The sequence below is a fragment of the Anas platyrhynchos genome, chromosome 8, assembly GCF_047663525.1.
Source record: "Anas platyrhynchos isolate ZD024472 breed Pekin duck chromosome 8, IASCAAS_PekinDuck_T2T, whole genome shotgun sequence".
NCBI lineage: Eukaryota > Metazoa > Chordata > Aves > Anseriformes > Anatidae > Anas > Anas platyrhynchos.
Window position 1 is genome coordinate 17,656,168 of NC_092594.1, and position 14,414 is coordinate 17,670,581.

The 14,414-nt window shown below is 51.5% G+C and overlaps 1 protein-coding gene across 6 annotated transcripts in view; it reads right to left on the minus strand.

The window, feature by feature from the left end:
* Positions 1-14,414, minus strand: part of PBX1 (PBX homeobox 1) — a 110,656-nt gene that overhangs the window by 16,539 nt on the left and 79,703 nt on the right. For 5 of the 6 annotated variants that reach the window (XM_027463507.3, XM_038182664.2, XM_027463510.3 and 2 more), the window contains 4 exons: positions 7,941-8,185; positions 5,900-6,090; positions 5,169-5,304; positions 2,226-2,385 (listed from right to left, as the gene is read on the minus strand). In XM_027463507.3, coding sequence (XP_027319308.1) covers positions 2,226-2,385; positions 5,169-5,304; positions 5,900-6,090; positions 7,941-8,185 — 732 coding nt within the window. Of the gene's footprint in view, positions 1-2,225; positions 2,386-5,168; positions 5,305-5,899; positions 6,091-7,940; positions 8,186-10,985; positions 11,291-14,414 lie in introns of those variants that run through there. The other variant, XM_013104866.5, reaches the window with a different exon arrangement.

The following is a 14,414-nucleotide window of genomic DNA, read 5'->3' on the forward strand; positions in this document are numbered from 1 at the left end:
ATGACAAAACGCAGGGATGCTCGGCTGAGCCGTCACATCCACACGGCTCCGCTGGGGAGATCTCAACCTGGGGTGCTGCTGTTGGAGATAAAATCCCGAGGTCCTTCCAGCTGTCTTCTCGGAAGGCTACGAGGACGTCCAGTCCCACCACCTCTGCACGCTAACCCAGAGGCTGTCGGGGCACTGCAGGGTACAGGGAGAGCGGTGGCACCTGGCTGGCTTGGAGACCCTTTGCTTCTACAAGAGAGGACCTTTCATGGGCTGACGTGCTGCTTTAGCACTGAGGGCCCTGAAAAGAGGACGGTGTTTCTGGAGAGCAGATAAGTGAGCCAGAAAGAGGGCCCAGGAGCTCAAGCCGTCGGCGTTAATAACAAGGCCGTTTGTCCTTCCTTGGAAGCGCGGTGTTATCCAGGGATTATCTGAGCCGTTTACTGCGGGGTACCAGCCAATTTATCTTCCAAACGGCCGTGTTACTGCCTGTGGGGAAGTCGGAGGAACAGACTCGCACAGGAGCACTATTTAAGCGGGGAAGTGCCTATTGCACTACCCGTGGGCCAGATCCAAACCCATTTAACTCATCCGAAGCGTCTCCCTCGCTATTCCAGACCACTGGCTCTGACTCCTGGCGAAGGAAGAAAAGGAGCGAGGCTGCGGCTCTTCGCTCCGAGCTGATGTGCACTGCAGGGCAGCCTCGCGCGCAGTCGGCATCTCCCTCAACACGCAATTCTGCTGTCCTCCTCCCAGCTTTTTTATGCCGGGGGGGAGTTAGCCATTTCATCAGGTGTTTTGAGTGAGCTGTTTGGAAAGGATGACATTTTGAAAACTGCTGCTAAATCTTCTGCACTTACAGCAATGAAAGGAAGGAAAAAAAAAAAAAAGAATGAAAGCAAATTCCTGCAAACCATCTGTCCCTGCCAAACTCTGTATCACCCACCCGAGCCCCCTGAGCGCCTCAGCCAAGGCAGAGCAGGCGGCACAGCCCGCTGACAGGGGGCTGGAGATGGGCAGGATGCCTCCCTGCAGCATCTCTGACCCCAAGCTGCCACATCTCGCTTCCTTCCCCTTAGCAGCCTACCAGCTAACAGCACGTGTCACCCCCTGGCCGAAGGGCACCGCGAGCAGACACCGAGCTCAAAGGCACGAGAGTGACCCCCTCCCACTCTCCCTCCCACCCCTAAAAAGAAAAGAGGCAGAGATATTTATAGGGATGATCAAATGCATGGCACCCGTGAAGTTCCCCCTTTTTTCTTTTTTTAATTCTTTTAATCAGGTCCCAGTTGTCCATCGCCCCTGGGAGCTGGGCACAAGCAGCACAGAGCATGCCGACCGCCGCCTGGGATGGTTTTGGGGTCGGGTTTTGGGGTCGGCCGTCCTCGTGGCACGCACCACGGACGGACTGAGCATCCTCGTTCTCTAGCAGAGGAGTTGAAATCTGGGCAAAGCGCTTTGTGCCTTTGACCCTCAAAACAAACGAATGGAAACCACAGCAAATGGGCAGGAAAGGGGGAAAGGGGAGGGAACAAAGCGAGCCATGGATTTCCCCTGGGTCCTACTGACACAAAGGGAAAATAAAATTCACACAGAGCACACTCTTGCAGGTGATCCAGACATTGTCATGTAAGCAATCAAAGGTAACCACAACAGAAAGAAAACCAAAGGATAAAAGTTTACCCAAACAACCCCCAAAATGGCATGAGTGACGACATCCCAGAAATATTGGGCTTCCTTACATAGGGCCACTCATGCTTTCAGCCCCTACTGAAACAGAACAATTACACAAGGACATTTTCTTTCTTTTTTTTTTTCTTTTTTTTCCTCCCCCCAAACAATCCCATTTGTGTTTTTTTTTTCAAATCATTTTTCTGCTTTTGTGTTTACCGTCCATGCACGTAACACCCAAGACATCACTGTCACTCACACGGTCTGATCACATTGCTTTTCGAACAAAAACCAGAACAGAGAAGGGGAACCAAGAAAAAAAAAAACAACAACAATGCAATGAAAATAAAGTGCCCCCCCCAAAACAAACCCCAAAACCAAACCCATCTCTTTTTTTTTTTTTCTTTTTTTTTTTTTTTTTAAGACCACAAAAATGAACCAACCGAAACCAGAAAACAAAAACTGAAATAACCCAAAGGAGAAAATGAGAGTGATTAGAGGGAGGGGGGGAAAACAAACAAAAAAACAACACTAACAACCCAAAATAAACAAAAACAAAAACTAACCAGCTGAATTGGGAGTTGAGGGTGAGTTAGCCTGGCTTCCATGGGCTGACACATTGGTAGCCGTGACAGCCGTTTTGGCAGCATAAATATTGGCTTCCTCTTGAAATTTACCTATGTTCTTCTTGTACCGGATTCTCTTATTTCCAAACCAGTTTGATACCTAGAGCGAGTTTGAGAGAAGACAAAGACGTTAACGTTTCTGCTCTGGAAACTGTGGCTGGGTGAGGAATGAGGATTAGTTCAGGGTAAGCAGTGCATCACCTTCTTTTTTCCCCAGTTTGATTAGCCATGGGGGAGCACCTTCTACCTGTGTGTGCCATCCCAGCCCCTGGAAAGACAGCGGGACCCTCCTGGGATCACCACGTTTGTGCGGATACATCTGGTTCCTCTGCAGATCGGACTGCCATCGAGGGAACCCTCTGTAGGAACTGCTAGACCCACCCCACAAAAATATCAGATGGGTTTTAAAAAAAATGAGAAAGTCCTGAAATTGCAGGATTTGAAAATGAGCACGGTTCTTTTTGGTGCTTTGTATTTGCCTTCTTCACAGCATCCCTTTGACAGGGCCAGCAGTGCAATGTGCTTCCTCCCTCTCTTCCCAGATGCATTTTCTCCTCCTTTTAGAGAAGGAAAAATACTCAGTGAATTTACTCAGGCCTGGCAGATGCACAAAATTGCCTTGATATCATCTATGCTCCGCTTTTTGACCCATCGAAGTGAAATCAGCGCAAAATGCTGGAAGTGAATGCTTTTCACCCAGCCAAGCTCTGCTCTCTGTGATTCAGCAAGCTGAGAGCTAGCCTGGGAGCACGGAGCACCTTCAGGGTGAGGCTGCACGGGGAGCATGGGGCTCATCCCAAGACCTAACATCAGTCCCAGGGAAGAAATGTGTCCCTGCTGGGTGTCTGGATACACATCCCAAAGTCTGCATGTCAGCAGTGCAGCAAAGAGCAAATTCAGGTTACTTCCTGAAGCACCATGAGCTCTGCGTTCCCCAAATCGGCCCTAATGCTGCTGAACTTGTTCATTTGCGGCCGCTATGTTGCTGTCAACAACTCCAGAGAGGTGGGGAAGATTCAGCCTCGAGTTTGGGATGCCGCTCTCAGCTTCTCTGATGACACTGGACATGGGGAAGCAGGGGGATGTCTTCCTGGGTACAGGTCTCGAAGCAGAAATCAACTTGCAGCCACCCCTCACCTTGTTTTAGAAAGCTTAACAGGATGACAAAGACAGACAAATGCCAGAGGATGCTGTCACTGTCCCACAGGACCTCCACCCTGCCTGGGATTGCTTGGAGCTGGGACTCCGAACTGATCAACCCCATTAGTGGGACTCTGAGGACTTTCTCGCTTGCTTGCTGCTGAGCAGTGTCAATAACTGAACCCTGTAAGATTTATTCCTATGATGTTTTCTGTCTGCAGTGCCAGGTAAATGGTCGGACTTGATGATCTCGGAGGTCTTTTCCAACCTAAATGATTCTATGATCCTATAGAGTGCTCAGTGACTTCTATAGAGGTGCCTTCATCTGCCCATTTACCTGCTACTGAATTGCACGCACCCAATCCCGTGCTGCTGCAGTGCAGGAAAAAGAAATACAACACGCAGAGACCCCAGGGTGGCAAGAAGTAATAAATCAGCACCCCAGCCAGATCTGGGAGCGAATATTCAATGGCCCCAGGAGCAGGCACTGCTTGTCAGGAGCCCCGTTCCCCTGCTCGGCCCAGCTTCCTCACTAATGCCCACGTCCTCCTTCGCAGCCTCCCCACGTGGTTGATAAGCACAGCATTTCTCCTGGGCATTTTCTCTTGGCGAGGGAGAAGTTGTAAGTGCGAACAGATGAATTAAAAGTGAGAGGGGAAGCATCAGGACAGCTGTAGCTTTCCTGGAGCCAATACGTGCGGCCTCTCGCAGGTAACTCCGAGGAGAATCAGCGTTTGGGTCTTCTGGCACGGGGGATGCAGTCGGAGTCACTCAGCAGGCATTCAGCACAGTGACGACACCTACCCTCGGATGCTGCTGCTCCTGCTGAAGGCAGACATGCTCTCACAAGGACACCAGATGCTACTGCTGTCTTCAGTTTACTCAAGTGATGAACAGGCATGTGCCTTGGGGCTGGAAAGAGGCCCAAGACGAGGAATGCAACAGGAGCCTGGAGGGAGTGCTAAGCTCACACGAGGACAAGACTACCAGAGGCAATTTGCTGGCTCTCAGTCGTTCAGCTTGCTCCAAAAAGTGAAGAAATGAAGAAGGGCAGGCCTGAGTAATGAACAGTTGAACAATTCGAGTACTGACTGTTCCCCTCACAGATCCCAGCAGCTCGCAGGTCAGAACAGACTGCAGGAACTACGTGGCTGCCTCAAATGTATGGAAATAATTCCATTTGTCTTCATCAATGCCTTTCTTTGAAGGATAGGCAAGTTGGGGAGATGTGATGCTCAGCAGCACAGGAGTAACAACAAAGAGAAACGACCTGGGGAAGCCCACCCTCCTTGGGCACAAACCACAACCATCAGCCTGTTTGACCCCAACCCTTCCCACCAGGACCTTGCTCCTTCAACCTCATCAGGCAAACTTTGCTCGACTCTTCTTACTGCCTTCATAGAAGGGACTTTCAGCTCAAATAAGCTCTTCTTGCAAACCAGCACTGATTCCCGGAGGAGAAGACTGCTTCTTGCTGAATTGTTCCTGTGCTGTTAACCCCTTGGCTACACACACAGACCTTACTGTGTTAGGTCTGCATCCCTCCCAAGTTCTCTCCCAGACTTTCCTTCTCCATCCCCAGCTTCATCCTGCCAAGACTGCTGTCTACTCTCCTATCCACTGCACTAGCCTGCCCTAAACCCATTTAGTAATTCATTGTTTCACACTGGGGAGGTCTGAAGTTCCCTTCGACATGTCAAGGTTTCCTTCAGCAGCCTTTGCTGTATTTCTGGGATCTCTCACCTGTGAGACTGTGATGCCGCATTTCTTGGCTAGCTCTTCTTTGGCTTCCTCACTGGGGTAAGGGTTGCTGAGATGGGAATAGAAATACTCATTCAGGATTTCCGTAGCCTGCTTGTTGAAGTTTCGTCTCTTCCGCCTTAGGGTGAAGAAAGAAGGAAAGGGAAACAGAAGGAAAAGGAAATCAGTGCCGGGGTCCAGAAACAGGAATGCAATTTTAGATGCTTTGACTTTCTCCATTTCCCTCCCTCCTTCCCTTTCTCCTGGATGCAAGGGACTCATGGCCAAGAAGCTTCCCATCTGCACCTTGCAGGTGACTACTCTCTCAACACCTTCCAAAGAAAGTCTCTTCAAATTATCACTGCATCCTTCAGCCTGCAGAAGTCTCTTAACACTGGCACCCAGCTCCCACAGCTGGGAAGGTGACTCCTGACACCTGGCTGCCCTGGCTGAAGATGTCAGCACTACTCTGCAAAGCTCTGTGCTGAGAAAGCAGCTGTAGATACTTCCTTGTCACATCAAAATGAGAAAAAATGGCACGGGCTGAATGTCTTGTATTTCTCTCCCCTCCCTTGCTGAGCCCCAAACTAAAGGATAAAGAGGATGAACAGTCCCTGGGGCTCAAGATCGGGAGCCCCTACCCTTCTAATCCTCCTCGATTCCCCCCTGAAGCTCAGACACCTCTCCAAGGCTGCGCAGTGGCCATGCAGAAAGGCGTGGGCGAGCGACCTTACCGTGCGTCCAGAAATCGGGAGCGCAAGATCATGACGGCTTCACACGTGCTTTGCTTCAACTGCATCTGGATGGAGCTGAACTTGCGGTGGATGATGCTCACCATCCGCTCGATCTCCTTCGGCGAGATGGGCCGGGTCCGGCTCTGCTCGCGCAGCAGGTTCATCACGTGGGTGGTGAACTCGTTGCATGCCTGGGAGGGCAAGAAAAGCAAAAGAAACCCCAGGATCGGAAGGTCATTCGACGGCGTCAAGGACAACACGGAGGCAAGGCAGCTAAGGAGGGAGATGTAGGGTGAGGCCTCGACGGCCAGGGTTTGCTAGGGCAGACCCACAGCGAGGGGCAGCTGCTCTCACCAGCCATGCAGAGGGACCAAGAGGCCCCCAGAGCACACAGAGCAAAAGGCAGGAGCCAATATTTTGCTCTCAGAGATCACAGATGGAGCTGGTGCTCATAAAGCTCTGGAACCCATAAAGAAGTCCCAGCCCTTATGATTTTTCTGGGGGAGCTCCAGCTGAATGAGAGGGCCCCCAACCTTTCAGCCCTTCGTGCCTCCTCCTGCTGCCCCAGCACCATGCATCCTGCAGAGCCCCTCGTGCTTCCCACCGAGGCACAGCCCTGCTCCAGGCTCTCAGCACATCAGATGAGAAGTAAATAACGATAATAATTAAAGCCTGAGTGAGGCAGGGGCCCTGACAAGTAAGGGCAAGCAGGTAATAAGCCCAATTAGCTTGCTGCTGGCAGAGTGCTGCCTGGCTGCTCCTGCTGTCCCCGTGCCACCTTGTGAGGATGGGGGGGGGATTTGGGGGCTGGATGAAGGCAACTTCATCGTTCTCTCCCCCACCTCCTCAAGGGTAAAATGGGATCCTCAAATTCCCAGAACCAGTCTGGGATCCAAGCCCCCAAAACCAGGCTGAAAACAGCACTGGGACACTGATGGCCTGAGAAGCTTGAGGTGCTCCCAGGACATGGGCAGAGGCTGTGGGGACAGAAACCCCATTTGCCACCCCATGGTGGGGAAAGAGAGACTGGAAGGGGAAGGAGAAATTGATTTTGTGGCCCGGCCCCATTTCTGGAGCATCTTGGTGGTAAAAATGACTTTGTAAATGGGTTGTGAGAAGGAACGAGCCAGGGGAAGGTGCTGGGGGAGACGTGGGTGCATCAGGGTCCACTTGGGGGGCAAAACCAATGCAGATCCAAAATCAGAACAACAAAACAAACCAAACAAAATATATCTAAGAGGAGGAAGGAGCAGGAACGCCCTCCCCAGAGGCTGCCCTGGGCCCCACCATGGCAGCAGGGCCCTGGCCGTGCACCCAGAAAGGAGGGCTGCTTTCTTGCTCACACTCCATAAACCCAAACCTCCGGGGAGAAGCCACATTCATCCCGAGGGCAAGGCGCGCGGCAGCGAGGAGAAGTCTGCACAACATCTGGAAGCGTTTGAAAGAAAGCGATTTGGAGCTTGGGCTTGCAAAAGCTTCTCATGCAATTGTCAGTGTTACTAATAGCTGCATTCATGACCCAAATAGTTTTTCTTTTCTTCTTCTTCTTTTTTTTTTTTTTTTTCCAAGAATCATTTGCCACAAAAAAAAAAAAAAGAAAAAAGACCCTTTTTTTTTTTTTTTTCCTTCTGGAAAATTAATTTTTGAGGCAGAAGAAATGCTCAAGAAACGTTTTGACTCAAGCTTTGCTTTAGGGTGCTTGGAAAACTGCCTGCACCACGACCAGCACCTCGAAGACGAGTCCTCCTCTGACAGGGCCGATTTCGGGCAAAATGGTGAGGGAGGAGGGAAACTGAAAACCAAGGGGGGGAACACATGCCGAGCCTATTTTCACAGCCCATCTCAATGCAAAATAAAATATGAAAGGGTTCTCCCAACCCTAAAAAAATCACGTTTTCGCTGTACCACAAAGCAACAGCTTGTGTTTGCCCGCACGCTCCCAACAATAGATGTCAGTAGCGAACCAGGCTGCGCGCATCCAGCTCGGCATCGGCTCCGCGTCCCCGCACAGCACCCCACGTCCAGCCTTTGAGCCTGTTACCTGCTCGTACTTCTCCAGCTCCGTGTGGTAGATCTGCCGGATCTGGGAGAGTTTGGCTCTGTAATCGGAGTGCTCCACCGAGTTGTCAGAGCCGGCTCCTCCTGATGCCGCGGCGGCGGCGGCGGCGGCGGCCGAGCCTCCTCCTTTTTCGGGGCCCGCCACCCCCTCGGCCAGCAGCATGTTGTCTAACCGCATCAGCTGGGGGTCCGTGGGCTCCTCTTCCTGCGCTCCTCGGATGCTCAGCACTGCACGGAGACACAAAGGGAAGAGTCTTGAGTCGCGCCTGCTGGGGCAGCAAGGACAAAAAGCAGCCCCGCTTGGTTCAGCTCACCCACACCAAGTGAAACAAGAGGAGATTTACCAAAATTTGCCCAAACGAGTGGCATGGAGCACATCCCGATCCATGCACATGATGGCAAGCTGAGAGGCTCTACTCCAAACCTCAGCTGTGCACGGCCTGATCCTGCGCCATCCACGTCAGCCCCCAATAGCAGGAGGAAACGCAGGGCCCAGGGCTGCCCATGCCTCAGTTTCCCCCTTGTTAAATCAGAGGGCTAAAGCACAAGGAGCTGTTAGCCCCCGGAGGGAAAAAGAAAGCAACAAAGTATGGAATAAATTTCACTCTTTGGAAAACGCCTTCTTTTAGAATCTGGTCGTTCCAGCAAAGCCTAAGCCGTGCTAAGAAAAGGGGCAACAATAAATCAATCCTCACAAAATGACTTGCCAAGGAGAGAATTTTTCTCCCCTTTTTGTCCTCGCTGTTTCAATTATTGCTTCAAGTAAAAGTCATTCTCCTTTGAGTGCCTCCCTGTAAAAACGACATGGGAGCACCCCGACCGCTCGGAGCGCCGGGTGCCTGGCTGGAGCCCGGCTGGCGGCGAAGAAGAAGAGGGAGGCATGCCGCACAGATGCCACGAAAGCTTTCACACCCACATGTATTGATACATCAACGCACACACACGAAATCCTGGGGTTTTCATCATGTGGCAATGCCGTTTGGGTTACGCCTGCGGTCTGTGTTTGCACACACAGGCACGGGCTGTGGTTTCCACAGGTGTGCGCATCTGCAAAAATATAAAACAAACCCTTGACAAGCCAACAAAAAAGACATCTCCGAAGAGAAATGAGTTGTATTTCCCCGTCTCATCCGTCACCAGGACCCAAAGCACTGTGGAAACTCACGCACATCCCTCACGTGCGCACCCGCAGCGGGGTGATGTTGCGGGGACTTTAATAAAGCTGAGCCTGCTTACACCTGGGATGGGTCCGACCCTTTTCTCTGAGCCCCTAATCTGCAGCAGAAGCAAAAGCAAGTGATTTTCACCATCCTTTAAAAAATACATCTGAAGGCAGTTGCCAATATGGAGTAAAACCAGATTGAGCCAAGCAAGGAGTGTGCTCCTCCTCAACCAGGAGCAAGCTGGAGAAGGACAGAGTTATCAGCAACATCACACAAAGTGAAAGGTCCTGTCGAGAGGTTTGGATAACGCAGGGTAAAAGAGCTTTTTAAAGTCCCAATCTCCTCTGAAAACACTGTTTTCAAGACTTTAACACTTATTGGCATTTTTGTGATTAAAACATTCACTGTCAACAAAGGAGGGAAAGTTGAAGGGGGAAAAGGGGAAGAAAAAGAAATAGCAGCAGTAAATTTGCCAATAAAATGAACTAATACTAAATAACTCCACACTAGGGATAATCGTGTATGTAAAGGGGGATGGCAGCATGGGGCCAGATCTGGATGCAGATGCAGATTTTAGAGCAGCCAGGTCCAGCATCTCTCTCCTCCGCGTGGCAAGACTAAGTCTTCCATTTAAAAAAATAAATCATTAAAAAAAAATAAACCATTAAAAAAAAAAATCATTAAACAAAAGCACATCAAAAAGCCCAAATACAAATGGGAAGCAACACAGGTTAAAAAAAAATAATAATTAAAAAAAAAAAAAAAACAACAACCAAATAAAAAACAGAGTTGCCAAAACAGGTCCATCTGGACTTCAAAAGGGAAATATTTTTAGATTAAAAATCTCAGGAATCATTGACCTGACAGGTAGGCACAAGTGATTAATTAGTTTATGTTTGGAGAGCTGCTTGGTGATGAAAAGCACAGCGTAGCTGCTGCGCTTTGGTGCCACGCGGCACGAAGCACACGCGGGGAGCACAGGCGAATTTTGGTGCCCGTGTACCATCACCACCCTCTGGGGACACGTCCCCAAAGCAGCCACCAAAACGCCAGCAGGGCCAGGGACCCCAGGGAATTGACAGAGGTTTGGCTGGCCAGCTGGAATAACGCCGCTGAGTAAATAAATGAAAAGGGCAATGTGTCTAAGCAGAACTGATGCTGCCTATTTATCCCTGGAAGGCTGCTCTCAGACCAAATGATTATTTAAAAGCTCCTTTTTTATCTTCCCGGAGCTGCACCCGGCTCGAGAGCTGCTCCTGCCAGGGTGCCCGAGGTGCCACCCCCAGCCCCAGCAGGGGACCTGGTGCCAGCGGACCCGTTTGTCCCCCCTCGCCTCCCCTCTGCTGCTCGGGATGTGGTTTGGAGATGCCGCTTCTGCCGGCTGTCCTGGAAAGGGGGAGGCAGCCGGGACGGAAATCTCCATCCCTGGTGACCATCAGAAGCAGGCAGCGTTCAGCACGGAGGGGACAGGGACATTTTGTGGCCACACCGAGCCACCCCAGCACAGCTCCCGACAGACCACAAGCGTTGGCACTTGGCTCGCCCCTGCCCTGGCACGCAGCGCTCTCCATTTGCTGCTCCCGATTAAAGAGAGGGGAAAAAAAAAAGAAAAAAAAAAAAAAAAGAGATAGCGGCTGCAAGCGGGGGGTGCTGGGGGAGGAAAATTCATGCAAGACTTTCTGTCCTTGGCCGCTTTCCTGCTGGCTTGGCAGCCCCGAGAGCCGCAGCAAATGCCGCTAGAGGGTGCTCAGCCCTCGCTGAGGGCCCCCGCTGGCCCAAAAAGCGTTTTTGTACAGACGTATGTACACACACACAAATGGTATGTACATGCATACGTGTTTTAAAATCAAAGCAGAACCACGCACCTTGTCCCCGTTTGCACTGTTGCAAAACGCTCCTGAGCTCGCCGCGGAGGGGAACACCGCGCACCCAGCACGGCCACCCTGTGAGCAGCACCCACAGCAGCACCAGGAGCAGCTGGGGACCACCACGGCCATATGGCCTGGCCACCAGCACTCCCATAGTCACAGAGACCTGTTCTCCTTTTCCTGCTCTCCCCAAAACCAGGCAGTGGCCTGGAGATATCACATCGTGGGTGAAGGTGACCCCGAGAGACCCATGGCGCACGAGCAGCACGTATCGCCGAGTCCCGTGCAGGGGGTCAGGCCCAGGTTTTCTCCTCGGGTATTTCCAGCAGCTGAGAAATGGCTCCCGGGCTCCCTCCTCTCTCTCCAGCGAGAATATTTCCCGGCTCCCTGCCTGCCCTGCTATTCCGGGACGCGGGATGGGAACGGCACGGAGTCACCGGAGCTTTTGGCACAGGAGCCAAGCACGCAGTGACCGCTCCTCACCAAGGCCAACGCTTCAGCCCTGCAGCTCTGCTCTCCCCCACTTCCAAAGCCTCCAGACCAGGGAAAGCCTCCACACCAAAACAATCCCACCCCAAAGAGAAACCAGCTGAGGGCTTTTAGTGAGTGCCCAAGCCGGGCTGCTCTCCTGGTGGCGGGTTCTGCCCACTCCCAACCTGCCGAATCGCCTTTCCAGGGGGACACATGAAAGGAGAAGGAGACTGCAAGTCAATGATTGCAACTTATCGAAAATAATGTGCTACTTAGCATCGGAGACAAGCATCCTGGCAGGCAGAAATGGGAAGCCGTGCCGGAGCAGATGGGAGTAATTAGGTTGTGATTTTCAGAAGGGTTTTCTTTCCTGCCTCCACTGTGCCTAAGATGTACCGGGGGGGGGGGGGAACAGAGACAGAGTTTCGGGAGAAGCGGCGACTCCTCGGCTGCGCGCTGGCCTTTTGCGTGACTTTCCCGCGGGGAAACGGGAGGCGCCTGGAGCAGAAGTGCCACTTGTGGAGCCCTGCTGCCTGCTCTCACTGTCCGCTTGCATAGGCACGGATGAGGCAAGATGCCTCCTCCTCCACCGAGACATCCGCTGCCGAAGCACAGGCACCCCACCCTTGTTTTGGGATGAAAAAGGTCTTGCCTGAATCCTTTCCTGGACCGGGATGTGCCACACGTAGGGCGATGGCACGACAACTCCGCCGGGAACGCAGGAGCTCCAGCATGCGCCCACATAGCAGCGTGTTAAACATCAACACGCTTCCTACCTCCTGCAATTTAAGCACCATTCACAACATTCGCTTGGGTTCCCAGAGCCCCAGCGTCAGGATTCACACGAGCTCACCGCTTTTCCTTAACGAAATGCTCCGGATCTGCAGCAACAGCCAGCGAGCAGCGGGCCAGCCGCGATGCCAACCAATGCCCCTGCTCACAAAGCCAGGAACGCAGCACGTTATTCTAAGCCATTATTCCCTGCAGCCCGATTCTACGTTTGCAAACATTTAAGATCAACAGCACTGAACCCGACACAAAGATCTTCCCGTCTGCCTGATATTTGAGGACAGTTAAAATTGCCAGGGCTTAACGCACTTAAGGGGCTCGTGGCTGGATGTCTCCTGCTCCTGTGCACATTCACACCCACGGCAGGGCAGCCGGGGTTTGCATCCTCAGCCGACTCCCTGAGTTGCTCTTCCCAAACTTTGCTGTTGCAGAAAAGCCCCCTGTGACCGCTCACCTTCCTAAATTCATGTGTGTTTTTTTTTTTCAAGTGTATTTGCAGCTTGCCTTCTGCATCGCAATGCAACAACAAACCCCCGACACAAAGGAAAATATCAAATTCCCCAACTTGGCAGCCCCGAAGCTTGAAATCCGGCATAAACCTAACGAAAGCTAACGCACCCACATCAACCACATGCTCCAAATACGCGTGGAAATCATCACCACAGCTTGGCCAACGTAGAGAGAGACATTACAGTGTGTAACTCCGTGTCTCGGCCCCTGTAAAATCCCTGCAAGAATCCTACAGGAGCCCTCCTCAATGCGAAGGGATGATGGCAAGGAGGAGCAGCCCTCCCCAGGCACAACCTTTCCACCGCCAAAATGTGGGGACTGTCCCCACCAAAGCTGAGTTTTGTGTTCTTGCTGCAGCCACTGACTTGGATTTTCAGTTTAAACACCTTAAGGACCCTATCTTCGGAGGGAATAAATACACTCCTGGAGCTTTGTGGACGATGCTTGAGCATTTCCAAGCATCGTCCAAGAAGGACCTCCAAGAAGGTGAGGGCTGCACCTTCAAACCACCACTGCAAGGGTCCCCACGCTGGAGAGCAAGCAAGGCAGAGTACTTTAATGTTAAGTGAACACAGCATCTGAAGCCTCTGTCGGGTATGTCCACCACGTTTACATCAAGTAACTGAGAAAATCAACATCAAAACACAAATACCTATTCCCAACACAAGTGGAAGCTGGGATTTCCAAATACACAGGCACTCACCCTTGCAGGAAGTGGGAATTAAGAGAGCTTTTTTTTGTTTTTTTTCCTTACAATTGACATAAAAGTTCCCCTCCTCTCTCCAACCTTTCCAAAACTTACAAATGGATGAACAGATTTTGCTCAGATTTTCCAAAACAGGCTGCCGTGAGATGAGGCATGGAAAATTTCAGCTGGCAAAACGGCTTTTTGTGCACCTACTTATTTATTTATTTCCCAGCGAGAGGAGGAGGACCGTGAAACTGATGGGCCGTTTCTGTCACCAATTTTCGCAGTCTACGGCCATAAAGCAAACCAACAAATCCCAACAGCAATAAAAGAAGAGAGGCTTGTAGGAACAAGCACCGCAAACCCACTCCAGGCCCTTGCGAAGCCACCTCCTCTCCCAGCGCAGCCGTGTCCATCAGGGCTGTTTGGAAACAAAGCACTTAAACAATTTTGCGCGAGAGGCTTTTAAAGGTGGAGAAGCATTCGTTCAGCCCATAAAGCACACACAATTGCGAAAAAATACCTACTCCCACAGAGCAAGGGGTCAGAAAGCAGGTTAACCCCAAGCAGAAAACCTACTGACCACTGCAGGACACTTTGGCCAAGTCCCCGGCTGTGCAACACGCACCGTGCTTGCCATCACGAGCTGGGGATGCAGGAAAACGTGCTCATCAGCTGCACAATGACCCACGAGCAGGCACGTCACGTCAGATTAATGGCTCATCTAGCCCTGAGGCCAGTTCCACCCGTGGCCAACAAGTCCCACGCAGGACCTGGACCGCCAGCAGGAGCATCAGATGCTCAGAGCACAGGCACCAACCCCAGCACCCTCCTAACCACCACCAGTCTGGGGAGTTTGCAAATTCAGACTGCTCAAAATCATTTCCTGAACCAAAAAAGAAATCTTCTCTTTCTATTTCATGTCATCGTTTTCCTCCCCATTTTGTTTTTTCTTTTTAATCAGAAGT